A 14,618-nucleotide genomic window follows, 5' to 3' on the forward strand; every position below is an offset into this window, starting at 1 on the left:
AGACAATTGAACCAAGTGATGGTTGAGATATTTATATTTCAATTATTCATTTTTTTTTAATTGTTTAGAAATTCGGGCTGTGACATTTTGGTATCAGAGCTTAGGTTAGCCTAGATTTGGAAGGTCTAGGTGATCCTCGGAATGTGGTGATTGGTTGGGTGTGTTTGAGTTTAAGATGTTTGGAGTACTAATAGAAGTCCGTTTTGTTTTAAGGTGATGGCTGGAGATGACAATGATGTTACTGGTACTGGAAGTAATACTATATCTGCTGATTTGGGAGCTATATTAACTCAGTTGGTGGAAACTATTCAGAGGGGTCAACATGCTAATCTAGGGGATCCTTTTGCTAGGAGAAACAAGGATTTTATAACTTTAGGAGGCCAGAAGTTCAAGGGAGAGAAAGGGGCCATTGATGCTGAGAAATGGGTTACTATGTGTGAATCCGTGTTTGCTAAGATGCAACTCACTGAGGTGCATAAGCAGGAGTTGGCTTCTCACCAGTTGGAGGGGTCAGCTTTATTTTGGTGGAGGTCTATCAAGGATAATGTGGATGTGGGAAATATGACTTGGGAGGATTTCCAGGTAAGATTTGAGGGAAGGTTTGTTCCTAATGCTGTTAAGGAGCAATTAACTGAGGAATTCTTTCATCTGACCCAAGGAGGGAAAACTGTTACGGAGTACGTGACTAAGTTCAATGAACTATCGAGGTATGCTCCTTATCTAGTGGATACCCAAGTAAAGAAGAACCAGAAGTTTATCCGTGGACTAGAGCCATATCTATCAAGTTATTTGATACCTTTTGATTCAGAAACTTTCGATCGCGTGTTAGATTTGGCATTAAGATATGAACAATTGGATAATAAACCCAAAGATGATAAGATTAAAGAGAATGCCCCAAAACAAGCCAGCTTACACCTTATTTCTAGTCAGCCACGTCAAGGGCAGAGAAAAAGTCAGCATCACCCATATGATAGGCAAGCAAGTAAGCATGTGAATAAGGACATTAGTGCTTCGCTAAAGAGATTTGATGGTAATTGTTTGAACTGCGGGGAAGTTGGGCATACTATCCGAAGATGTCCTAAACCAAATGAACTAGTAGGCAAGTGTTATAAATGTGGACAGTTGGGACACTATGTTAAGAACTGCACTGGTTAATGTTAGGTATGTTTGAATTTGTTGTTTGCTAGTTTCCTTTATTGGTACTTAGCATGTAAGAATTTATCGTACGATTATGAAAATAAAATGCTGGTTGTTTTAACGGTTAGTTTCTTATGATTTATAATTGAAATTGTTCAGCATGTTATAGTGTTGTTTTCATAACGGAGTTTTCGATTTTAAGTAAGTATTGGCTAAAGAAGAAATTGTTATTTTTTTTTAATTTCATATTTGAGTAATAATTTGGAATTTACCTAAGGAATAAGGAAAACTCTTTTGATAAAGGCTGGAGTTGAAAGTTTTTTTTTTTTTTTTTCAAGTTATGTATATCGTTGGTGTGTGATCCAATATACATAACATCTCTCTGTATGCATCGTTGGAGTTTGATCCAGTGTATACATGTACACCGTTGGAGTGTGATCCAGTGTGCATACCACACATTGTTAGTGTTTGATCCTATGTGATGGTAGAGAATTAGTATGCATCGTTGGTGTGTGAACCAGTGTATACTTGCATATCGTTGGTGTGTGAGCCAGTGTGCATGCATCACATTGTAGGTGTTTGATCCTATGTGATAGTGGACATAGTATAAGTCGTTGATGATATGAATCTGTTGAACTGTAAAAGAATGATTTTAATTAAGTGTTAGCAATTGAAGAAAACTAATTACGTTTATTCCTTTTAAGGTGTGTATACTTGCGTATACACGTATGTCTCATTTTTATTGGTTGACGTACTGTTTGTTTGGTTAATCTAGACTCTACTTTGAATCTCGGGACGAGATCCTTTTAAGGTGTGTATATTATAACACCCCGTGTTTTAATTCATTTATTTTCCTAATAATAATATTAATAGATAATAGATTAAATAAAATAGGATAAGTGTTAGTGGAAATAGGAGACGTGGGTTTATGGGATAAACCTTCTTCCCTATTTCGGGGGTTTTGTTTTTAACAAAAAGAAAATAGAATAGAGTTTTCTCACGAGAGTTTCTGGGGGAAAAACCCAGCGAGAGTTTTAGACAGAAAAACGGAGATTTTTCTGAAAGAAGAAAAGGAGATTTTTCCTGGTAGCTGGTTGATAGTCGGAGCGCGCTAAAGGTGAGTAGATTAGTTTTTCTATTCACATCTAATTTATTGTTCAAAGATTCCACTCATGGTTTCTGCTCTTTCTGTCATTATTATTCGTCCTGTTGATGTGAAAACTTGTTAAACTGTCGTTATTAAAATTGGTTAAACTGTCTTTTGAAAACACTGTTGAGACTTGAATATTCGACTTTAACTGTCGAAGCTTGATGGGAGTAAATGGCTTCGCCAAACCCAAAAGAGAAATCGATCAAGTCTAGTATTTGAACTCTCCTGGTTTTCGTTTTGAACCCATACTGTGGTGGTGTATGTTTGAACTGTGGTTTGGGGTGTTTGTTGGTTGATATGGGTGGTTAAACTGTCGAGATTGAAATTGATGATTAAACCGTCGGGGTGGATTGGGTGCTGTCGAGTTTGACCTTGGTGGAGTGGTGTTGGGACTGTCGATTGGGTGCTGGAGAGTGGGGGCAGTGAAGCTCGGAGAAACTCGTTAATGGCGGCTGGAGAAAACCGCCAGTAAATGTTTAGTTGAACGGTTTTTGGTTGTTGTGTTTTGTAATGGAGTGTTGGTGGTTGAGGGTTGATGGAGGAGTGTGAGGGCTGTTGATAGGGGCTGTTGGAAGCTTCGATAGCCATTAATGGCGGTCCAAAATAATTGTAGATCTAGTTTTGGGGAAAGATTGGATTTAAGGAGTTGGGGGTTTTGGTTTTGTTAATGTTGTGGGGGTTTTTCCCCTAAGCAATTTCGGGTAGATTGGGAGGAGTGGCGATCGATATTTGTGGTGGCCGGATTTGGTGGTGGTGGAAAACTGTTGGAAGGAGATGATGAACAGTAAATTTCGGATTGGGCCTGGGGCTTGGGTCGGACCACAACTAAGTTGGACCAATTTGGTTTAAGTCCTTTGGGCCATTTTATATTTCTTTTGTTTTAGTTTTGGGCCCGATTTTGGTTGTTTAGTTTGGGCCGGTTTAAATTAAAGTTTTTGGGCCGGTTTCAGTTCAATTTTTGGACCGAACCACTTAACTGTTTTGGGCCGGTTTCTAATATTGCTTGGGGCGAGTCCATAGGACTTTAAAATAGACCTACCTGGGTCTTTCAACTTTTAGACTTCCGGGTTCTAAGGTTTGGGTTTGGCGAGTTGGGTCCGAACTATGGCCTTAACCATGAGCCCATGAGCCATGCACCTTTGACCTTAGCCATGAACCATGGCTATGACCCTGAACCTGTTGAATATAGAAACGACAGTTTGACTTTGACAATGAGGTGTTGACTTTGACCAGAGTTGACTTTTGACTAGGGTTGACTTTTGACCAGTTGACCCAATTTGACTTTTTAACTCGGATTATGATTTGGGCTATTCGGATAGGTCTAGGGCTATTAGCATGTTTGGCTTTAGGCTAAGATCTTTCTATATATACGTGTGTATGTGTATTAACTGCTATGTGATATTTCAGTTTTTGTGATATGCAACGTTATGACACTTAGACATCCATGAAACTAATAACGCGTAAACCAAAAATACATGAATCAAGATACTCTTTCGTTCTCTGAAATAATACATGCAATAAAGTTCAATAATGCGTAAATAAAATTACCCCCTCTTTTAGAACTCTCCACGCCTAAAATTTCATAATTGAGCTTTATGACTGTTGATGTCATATGTTAGGTGGGCATTTATTGAATGTGCCATAAATGGCCCGTTAGCGTTATATATGGGTATTCATTGAATGTGTCATGAATGACCCGGGTATTCATTGAATGTGCCATGAATGACCAGATTGTTTGGACTGCCCTAGAGAGGAACTAAGGTATTAAGCCAAGGGTTAGTTGTATTCCTTGAAAGTGTAACGGAATGTAAGGTTGGGTATTCCTTGAATGTGGCGGGAATGACCTAAGGTACATAGGTTGTGAAATATGTGTATAAGAAAAGAAATTGATTAATTGATAAGAGAAATTGATTTGATTATGCGAGTGTATTTGGGCTTGCATTGGAATACCTATAGGATATCTACACATATTATATAAAATTGCTAACTTTCTTTTGTAGGAGGGTAGGACTTAATAATATTTTTGTGCAGGGACGCGGTCCTACCCTTATACAGCGGCGGATATCGGTAAGTGTAATTCAATTATTTAGATATTTAAAAGGAGTTATTAGAATGAGTTAATAAGATGGAAGTTAATAAAATGGAAGTTTTGCTTGGGAAGAAACTATGCCGGTTGAGATGACGGAACTACCCTGTCTTCCAAGCTGAGAATGATTAGGTTATGATAGATTTAAAGTGTTAGTTGGATAAGTAAAGTTTGAAATGTTTATATGTATTTAGTCTACTCATACCAAAGAAATTCAATTTGTTGACCCATGTTTGCTTTGTTTTGGCAACGGGTGTGTTCTTAGGAACATAGGTGGAAGGCGGTGGAACCACGGTGTGATTTGGATTCTCTTTGAGCGATCCGGGAGTTTAGTTTATTAGGTCTGATCTTTTGGAAGGATGTAATAACGTAGGTTACATTTTTTTATATGACATGAGAATACGATGTTGAAGACCTGTTATTCGAAAAGTTTGTTTATGTTTGTATTGGGATGGAAGAAAGTTTTTAATAAAGTGATAGTTGAGGAATTATGAGATTTTTGTTGTTAAGTTGATCCTGTTGTGATGTGGGTTTTAGGTTTTGACATGTGTTGTATCCCCCCGTCATAGCCTGGGTTTTTAGACAATTGAACCAAGTGATGGTTGAGATATTTATATTTCAATTATTCATTTTTTTTTAATTGTTTAGAAATTCGGGCTGTGACATAACCACTGACTAGCTGATGAAACTTTGCGTTTACAATCTTTTAGTATTAACAACTAGGGACGTCGAAGGAATGAGACGTCCATATAAAACTTATCTTTCCGAAATTGTAGCTTAGATTTCACTATCCAACAATTAAGAGTAAGAGTGATTTCTCATGAATCCTTATACATAGATATGTTTGAAACAAATAACAATATTGAAAATTCAAGACGTCCCCTGTATGTTTTGCTGTGGTCACTATGATGCATGCTCCTCACTTTCTTCGTGTGTATAGTATAGTGTATTAACCTAACATGTTGAAGGCTAATGGAACAATTTTCACAACCCTTGTAAAAGGTTTCGGTGATTAATTATGCTCTCTTAGGCCTATGCACCATTAAGCTCTCAAAACCCTTGCACATAGCACTTCTATGAAGTGTCTGTCTCACACGTCTGAAGATGACATGTTTGCCATACATGGAAGTTTTTGGGTTGCTAATATTTTCTGATCTTATTGTTTCTTCAGACTGCAGTATATATAAGAATATCTTTTGATCTTATTTTCTTTGTAAAGTTTTGGTTAAGAGAGTTTTCGTTAAGATAGAGTTTTGGTTAAGACTGTAATAAGGATATGACATTAAGACCCTAAAAAAAATGACTATGATATGGTCTCACAAAGTGTAGTAAATGTCTAAGTAGGGCACACTTGGTGGTATGATTTATTGCCGTCTGCTACCATTTGATTTTTTTCCCCTTTGTTTTATTTAATCTCGCCTGATACATATTTCGAAGTTAATGTCGACCAACCTTTTTCCCATTACTTTATGTTTTGTATGTGTTCCGCTACCTCACTATCTTTATTTTTTTTTTACTGCAAAAAAGGCCAGTAATGCTGTCGGTCTTCAATATGTTTTCGACTAATTATTGTTACTTTGTAATTATTTTAGATGCGTTTTCTTGTTGTGATTCTTCTAATTTTTTAATCCCTTTTGTTTTATTTACGGCTACCGTCTGATTTATAACTTTCGCTTGCTATTGTCTGATTTTTATTTTCCATTTGTTTTTCTTACTTTGGCGTGGTTTACTACCGTCTTCTACCATCTAATTTTTTTAATCCCCTTTGTTTTATTTACTGTCACCTAATTTTCATCTATGTTTACGCCTAATTACTACTACTTTTACATGCGAAATAATCACTACTACTTTGTCTTTTTTTTTAGGTTCCCTTTTTCGTTGCAAATTCGACTTTAACTTTCAATGGTACGTGCAGAGAAGCAACGTTTTGTTATCCCCACCTATCTTTTTATGTTTGTTTTTACAGAGTTTATTGAGTATCTATTTCTATTTGTTTCTACAGGATCCCATAGATAAGGGTAAACGTCCAATGGACCCTTATAAGGATCCTTCGAACAAGGAAAATAATATTTATGTTCCAGTCCAAGTTGGACTCTACCTTCAGCCACCTACTCCTCAACGACCTACTCGCTCCCAGGTATTACTATCACCAATATACTTTACTAATAACTTCTATTAACATACTTTGAGTTACCCAAATTGTCCTAGCACTCTTATTGGTTTCACATCACGTTTTTTAACTCTCTTTCAAATATTTATAGCTTCCTACGCAACCAATTCTTGACAAAGGGAAACTCCCTATTGACTTCTATAAGGAACCTTCAAACCATAACAAACATGTCTTTGTTGCCCCCCAAGATAGGCTCAATCTTCAACCGCCTCTTGGCTTCAGGTATCTCTTGCTTGCATTGTATTATGCTAAGTTGCATTGCCTTATTTATTTTTTTGCTTTATAAATGTGTAGCGCCCATCGGATAGGGTTCCTCTATCTAATCTCCCGCCACCTGGTTCCCATGTTAGATGAGTTTTAATTAAAAAATATATATAATGGCCTGATGTATCATGTCCATAAAGTGTTTCACTGCCATTTAATATATTGACTTTATGAATCTCATTTCCCTACTTGCGAATTATTTTTCTACACTGTTGCTTTTGTATATTACATTGTCTTATGTCTTCTTTTGCTTTATAAATGTGCAGCGCTCATCGGATAGTGTTCCTCTATCTCATCTCCCGCCATCCGGTTCTCATGTAAGATGAGCTTTAATTAAAATGTAATACTATAATTGCTCATGCATTGTGGCCAAAAGGTGTTCAATACCCAAATGAGTACCTAAACTCACTTGATCCAGTTGGTGTACCACCATTTCGTCTCAACCTAAAAGTCGGTTGTTCTATAATGTTGTTGTGAAATATTGCTCCCAAAGATAGATTATGCAATGGAACCCGGTTGATGGTGGTCCATTGTCGACTTCACGTTCTTTTCGCAAGAATTTTGACTGGTGAAAAAGCGGGTAATCATGCATTTATTCCTAGAATATCTTTGTCACCGTCGTTTTCTGATTTTCCTTTTCATATGACAAGAAGACAGTTTCCTGTACGCGTTGCTTATTCAATGACTATAAATAAGTCACAAGGACAATCGGTGAAGTATGTGGGGATTGACCTTCGCAGTGAAGTTTTCAGCCACGGTCAATTATATGTCACACTATCAAGGTGCACTTCTTCAGATAGAATCAGTATTCTCCTCCCTCCAAATTCAGAAAGTCACACCCCAAACTTTGTTTACCCAGAAGTTTTACTATAATTCGTAAGTTCTTTTCATTTATAGTCACGTATTGTGTAGTTTCTCATTGAATTTATAGTCATCAAAATTGATATATTTGTATTTGCTCTTAGTTGGTTAATTTGCTTCGTTCAAATTATGTAGGTTTTGCGAGTTGGAGTGTATTTACATTTTGTCAGTATTGCGTTGAAGAATTGTTTGCACACCTTGGTTAGTTATTTTTTCCCCCAAATTTCTTCTTTTTGATCTTATAGCAACTGAATTTATAGTTATGTACAAATCTATTTCAATTCCTACTAAATGGTGACGTCTGTTTATATGGTGTTTAGCTGAACGAAGAAACTTCGATTCTCATATCTTCAAAACTTAGTGATCTCGATCTGTTGATTCTCAGGTATGCTAACTCATTTTCATTTTCCCTTCCCTGCTATTTCTTTACTAATTGTGTTGTTTAATTTTTTTTATTTGTTTCATCCATGAATGTGGCGATGGGACCTTGGCCAATCACTATAACTTAGTGATCTCTGTTGATTCTCAGGTAAAGTGAAACATGTAACATCTCTTCTCTTATAACTCAATCTCTTTGATTTTCCATGTAAAGATTCAGTTCCTTTTAAAATCGTTTAGCCAAAGATGAATTATTTGTTTCTTCTATAAAAAGGTTTAGTCTGAGCTTCTTCCAGTGTTATTACAGGTATTTATTTGCTTATTTATTAAGGGTTCTATTTTTTGGTTTTGGGTTTGTTGAAAAGTATTAATTTTGATTGATTTGAGCTTTGAAAGTGCTTTTACAGGTATCTTAGTGCAGGTAGCATTTCAGTGGCTATTGTTTGTTCTTTGATTTATTAGTGTTGTTACAGAAAGTTTGTTCTTAGTGCAGGTAGCATTTCAGTGGCTACCCCAATGGCCTATTTTGGCAGTAAGGTATTTTCACCATCTATATCAATTGTATATCCTCAGTTTTATCCTCATTTTGTATTGTGTTTGGTGGTTATTTTTCCAACATTACACTCAAAGGAAGTTCGGATATGAGTTTGCTAATAAAGGTTAAGTTGAGGAAAAATTAAGTATTTGTAGAAATGACCATAGTCATCATCTTGGACTCAGTCCACAAAACATTTGGTTGCCACTTCATTAAAACTTTTATGATACATCTTGCAGGAGTGCAATGAATCTTTTTTACTTCACATCTTCTATGTCTTGCGTTCGTCTCTATCAGAAGACATTGCTGCACATTTGGACCCACGAGAACAAGATTTCAATGAGGAGAGTCTAGAGGTGAATACAATCGTTCATTGTTTCACTTCTAAATTGTCAATTTCTTCTTCCTTTCAGTATATATAGTCTTTCCTACTCACTCTATTTAATGAATTTAAAACAAACAATTACATACTTATTCGATGAAGTTTTCTCAAGGCTCGGGATTTATGATAATGACCTTGACATTGGCGAATGAGGATGGGGTTTATAGAAGAGTTATGATTGTCAACAATGTTATTTGTACTTCCGCAACTTTTTTTTGTACTTAGCATACTTTTGTGGGTTCTCTTTTTGGTACTGTTTTGATGTCCTCATTCAAACCACTGGTGGAAGTCTGATTGTGTATCTGTTTCTCATATTGTTCTTATTTCATTTGCTTTAATTGGTGTTCTTCTATGTTTAAGTCCATTTAGATGAATGAGTCTAGAGGTTCTGTGCAAATCACTACTGGATTTATTGAATGAGAACTATCTTTGTAGCCTTTTAACATGATCCAAAACATTGGAAAGTCATCAAATAATGGGGAGGTTTTGTCCAAATTACCCCTCAGGTGGTTCAAATAGCCAATATAATACAATCAAAGTGGGGGGGGAGTTAGTGCCGCAAACGACTCTATATCAGTGTCGTACGACACGGGCATACCCCCTAGTTATCATATAAATAATATATTTAACAATTTTAGAATTCCCAAAATTCTAAAATAAGCTGAAAATCTAAATTGTTAATAAAATTTGTATATTTTTTTTTATGAAAATAAGTCAATTTTCCTTTTCCTTTTGTTTTTGTAATTTTCTTTTCCTAAATGTAATCATTTCTATTTTATTTATTAATCAATCACCTTTGAGCTAAAAAAAAGAAGAGGAAGCACATAACTATACCTCAATAAATAACGACAATGTTATCTTGGTAATTTGGTTTTCCCTCTTACTTCATTTTTCTTATCTAGCTAAAACAAAGATACCCACATAGCATTATTTGGTTTTGATTGTCTAAGTTAATGAACTCATCAATTATAACAATAATATAAGTATACACAAGTATGCAAACCGTGCTACGCATCGGTTTTTTTTAATCTTCAAACTTGTCCCTTGAAATCGATAAGTAGTTTGGTTTCGTTTGAGATCGATAGGTAGTTTGTTTATTTGGATTTTAATTGTAATTTAAGAAGTTTTACAAAAACATTAGGGCTAATTATATAATTTTAGGGAGGTTTTTTCAAATTTTATAAAATAGGAGGATATTTAAATAGTAGTTTGGTGATTTGAGGGAGGCTCTTTTAAATTATTAATAAAGAAGGAGTGTGTTCCAATTTCATTGAGGAAGGTGCTTCTAAATTGTACAAATATAGAGATTTAAAATGGGTCCTATTATTGACAGACCCCAAATTGTGTTGGGCAGACCCCCGCCCAATTTGAAGTATGTACTTACGTTGGGCACAACCACTGTTCTAAAAATAGGTGTAGGTGGCCGCTTAGGCGGTCTCTAGGCGCTAGGCGGTGTCCAACCGACTCGCCTAGGCCCAAGTTGTTTAAAAAATCAGTAGACCGATTAGGCGAGTCTAGGCGGTCCAGTCAAGTTTTATTTTTGAATAATTAATGTCGAAAATTAAAGGCCCGTGTAGGCTTAAGATTTGAATGAGTTTAAAAGACTAAAGTCTAATATAAATTATATGCCACTGTAAAGGTTCGATTTGGTTAACCTTATAAATGTAGGCAATAATTGGAGAGAAAGGTGGTTGTGGGTTTGAATTGACCGAGTTCGTTTGGACGAACTGCCTATATATCAAGTTCTCTCTGTTAGGGGGAGATTTGAATAAGGTCAGACGTAGTTCCTCCACCTCTTTATATAGGCAAGATGCCCGTGTCTCTTGCTCTCCTCTGTCAGGTCAGATCCAGGTCTTCAGGTCACTTGCGAGCCTTGATGGCGAGTTAAGGACATTTATTATTAAGCGTGCCTGGAGTCTCGGTCTTGATGGCTGTAGTAAAGACATACATTACGAGCTGTTGTGGACTAGAGGATTGAGGGCTATGGGGGATATGGGGGTCGCTTCTGGGCTAGATCGTTTGCTCAACTCGAGCCACTTAGAAGTGAGCTTGCAAGACGAGTACGTGAGATTGGTTTCTTGCCTGAGTCGAGTCATTATAAAGTGAGCTCTGAGGACGAGGATATGAGGTCAGTTGGTATTTCTGTATATACTGGACACGTGTGCGATATTCATTGGATGTGAATATTACTCCCTCACAACCACTATAAGAAATAATATGTTTTTATATAAAGTCAATATTCTTCAACTATTACGCATTTTTGTAATAAGTATCTTTGTTCGTGTTTATTTTTTGAGTTTTAGTAAATGATTTTCTTCATTTCTTGTAATATAGGTGTGTATTACTATATATATTATAAGATATATTATGAAAAAAAACTGCCTAGCGCCTAGCCCGTCTAGGCACTACCTAGAAAGCCTAGGCGCTAGGTACTCTCCCACCGCCTGACTACCACCAAAAATAGCCCGACCATAAAAGAAATCGAGAAACCGGTTATATACAATTTTCCACCATTTGTCTCCTCCATCCACCCTTCGTCTTGATCCCTTACTATTTTATGAAAACCCTTACGTCGTGAACAAGATGGGTCGTGATCCAATCCCTTACTATTTTCTGAAAACCTAATGCATTTACAGTATAGTTTGGAGAAAATGTTAATTGGAGGAGTGCCCAACTAATACAAAACATGATTTTTAGGCCAATGACAAACTTGTAATAATAATATATTTTTTGGAGTATGCTCAACACAAAGTAGAAGGTGCCCACTGAGAGTACCTTTAAAAATTGACTATTCGAGGTGTGTTGCGGGAAAATCGGCTATCTATAGTGTAGAGATGATTTTACTCCGCAAAAACCGTAAATTAGAATCCTTCCAAGGCCAACAAACAATTTATACATTACGTCATGACTCATAACTCACAGGAGCAGCATCATTCCCGGGCCGCGGCTTCAGTTCTCTCCATCTTTTCACCTTTCTCATTTATTGAGTTTTAAGGTATAACACTAAAACCACAAATTGAAGAGGGGACTGGGAGTAGGATTCGTGGAAGTATAGTATTACATAAAATAATGAGACATTCCTATGTTTTTGTCATACAAGCAGTAATCTCGGTAGACTTAAGTGTAACCTTAGGGCCCATTGGTGGTCATTATCTCTCTCTATATATATTTCACTAGTGCACTGAAGTTAATGATGTTGAGGTTATTAGCATTATTGCACTTCTGAAGTTCTGATTGTTCAATCATGAACCTAAAGAATATATAGATCAAACTAAGTTTAATCTTAATGTCGTCCCTTAATTAAGTTAGATTAACTCTTCATTTTCAACTAGACAAGTTACAAGTCCTCCCAAGCACATCTAATACATAGGTTTCGAATTTTGCAACATATCGGAGTACAGCTGGTACTATATATGGTGGGGGCCGACCAAGTGACCAACCTTCGGAAAATTGCTTTGGTTCTAACGTCTAAGATAACGGGATAACTGCATAAGCTGGTGGTGTGAAACCTCGGGTTCAGTGGAAGCTAGAAAAGAAGATACAGGAAATCATGGACAACAATACTTGCCACAGTTGGTTGAAATGTGGACAAATTAAACTCACAAACTCATATCTTTCTATACACATAAAAGCTTAGATTCATGAATGAGTTGGTATTATGGCATTTTCTACCAGCCTGGATTATAGGGGGAAATGGCATTTTCTAGTGCATGAATCAGGATTTAAGAATGACATTTTTATTATGTCAAACCCGGGTGGACTAGCATCCTCAGGCGGGACTGGCATTATCAGGCGAGGCATCACCAAATATTCTTGGAGACAAGCTACTAAAGATCCCGAATCTTTTCCAATAGATGTTTTGTTTTTAACTTTTGTAAATTTTCAGCGACGATAATATCTTATATTCATTATTGACATCAGAGCACATTAGCAATTAGAGGTTAATGCAGGTTATTTAGATAATTATTTACCAAAAAAACATATCACTATTATATGTTCTAGTTATCAGAAAGACAAAGAAGGATAAATCATCCCAATACATGTAAATCTTGATGTGCTCTGCGTCTTAGGCAAATAAAACCTAGAACTACAGTATTGGCCATTTGGGCTCCCTCTGGATCATTGGGCCTTAATTAATTAGCATCTCTGAATCGCAAGTGTAGAAACAAGTGATCAATCGAGGCACATATCAATATGCATCTACAAAGGTGAATTTTACACTATTAAATGGATACCTTATTTTGCAAAAGGAAAGAAAAAAGCAAAACAAAGAATGTTACAAGTTAATTATGAGAGCATTTCCAATGCAAGCAGCCTTGAGGAGAAATAACAATTTGTCACCTTTATGAGCCAAAAACAATGACCCAATGCAAGGGTGATAATGAGGGTAGTTTTTCACTAAGTTACAATGAGGGTAGCACATGTTACTGAGATAGTTATTGACTTGTGATCTTCGGACGGAATCTTCTATTCCGTTTCGTGTGTTTTTTCGAATTTTTTTTGACAGGATGTTTCGTTCCGTCCCGCGATTTTTTTTTTTTTTTTTTTTTTTTTTTTTTTTGGGAGGGGGTTAATTTTTTTTTTTTTAAAATTTTTTAGTGGAAATTTTATTGGTCAGATAATGAATTTTACAAATAATTAGGACAAGTGTGCAACAAGTCTTTTTTTTTTTTGGGGGGGGGGGAGGGGTTAATTTTTTTTTTTTTTTTTTTTTTTTTTTTTTTTAGTGGAAATTTTATTGATGATGATAATGAATTTTAATTTACAAATAATTAGGACAAGTGTGCAATAAGCTGCGCCGCAAGTCTTTTCTGAATAGCAAATCCTATTATTCTAAAAACAAACTTGTTAGAAACAGCTGTCATAACGTTACTGTCAATAACTTTTTAAAGTCTCTTGAGGAGCTCAACAGACTGTTGTTCCAAGAAACTGAAAGTGTCTAAACTAAACGGAATGAAACAATGTTGGTTAGCCCTGCAAGCTTCTTCATATGCTTCTCCATCTTTTATGTCGCTACTCTCTTAGCTGCTTCTCCCATCTCAAAGTCACAATTCCCCAACCCTACCAACGGAGAGACTCCAATTATATCAACACATGTATGTTTTCCTTCAGACCAACTGTAAATCAAGACATCCGTAAGCCGAAGTGTCTATCTGCCCTCATTCGGATCAGTGAGAAAGTTAACAAGAACTTCTTTCTTCACTTGTACTCCAACCATCCAAAATGCATCACACAAAATGTCTTTAACATTATCATGTTGGTATTTAAAACCCGGAAAATGTCTACAATGTGCTGCATGGTCCCTATAAGCATCTAATCTATTCATTTTTTTATTTTATTTTTCGAACAATTTGTTTTTTTCGATATTTTTTCAGACGGAATAAAACATTCCGTCCGAATTTTAAAGTCACATTTGTATTGAGCAACTCCTAATAGCTTCTCATGAGGAAGATAACTATGAGGAAATAATCCTATGTGGAGGTAACAAGTTGTTGCTTGTATTGAGAATGATATGATAACAAACATGTTTCACTGTTTTACCGTTTAGTGTTGTTCAAATTCTAATGAGTTTTAATCAAGTGAGCGAAGCAAACGTTCTGGGCAGACAGATAAGAGGTATGTGGTCCAAAAAATATTTTGGTTGGTTTCTGTTTG

At 36.1% G+C, this 14,618-nt stretch overlaps 1 protein-coding gene across 1 annotated transcript; it reads left to right on the plus strand.

Moving 5' to 3' along the window:
* Positions 1 to 216: 216 nt before the first annotated feature.
* Positions 217 to 1,155, plus strand: LOC147502016 (uncharacterized). Its single transcript, XM_086604430.1, has one exon. The coding sequence runs from the start codon at positions 217 to 219 to the stop codon at positions 1,153 to 1,155; it is 939 nt and encodes a 312-aa protein (XP_086460556.1).
* Positions 1,156 to 14,618: the final 13,463 nt, after the last annotated feature.

The sequence above is a fragment of the Coptis chinensis genome, chromosome 4 (genome assembly GCF_015680905.1).
Source record: "Coptis chinensis isolate HL-2020 chromosome 4, ASM1568090v1, whole genome shotgun sequence".
NCBI classification, from domain to species: Eukaryota; Viridiplantae; Streptophyta; class Magnoliopsida; order Ranunculales; family Ranunculaceae; genus Coptis; species Coptis chinensis.

Bases quoted from the DNA above. Each gene is read 5' to 3' on its own strand.
- LOC147502016 (XM_086604430.1), top strand. From the start codon at position 217: ATGGCTGGAGATGACAATGATGTTACTGGTACTGGAAGTAATACTATA.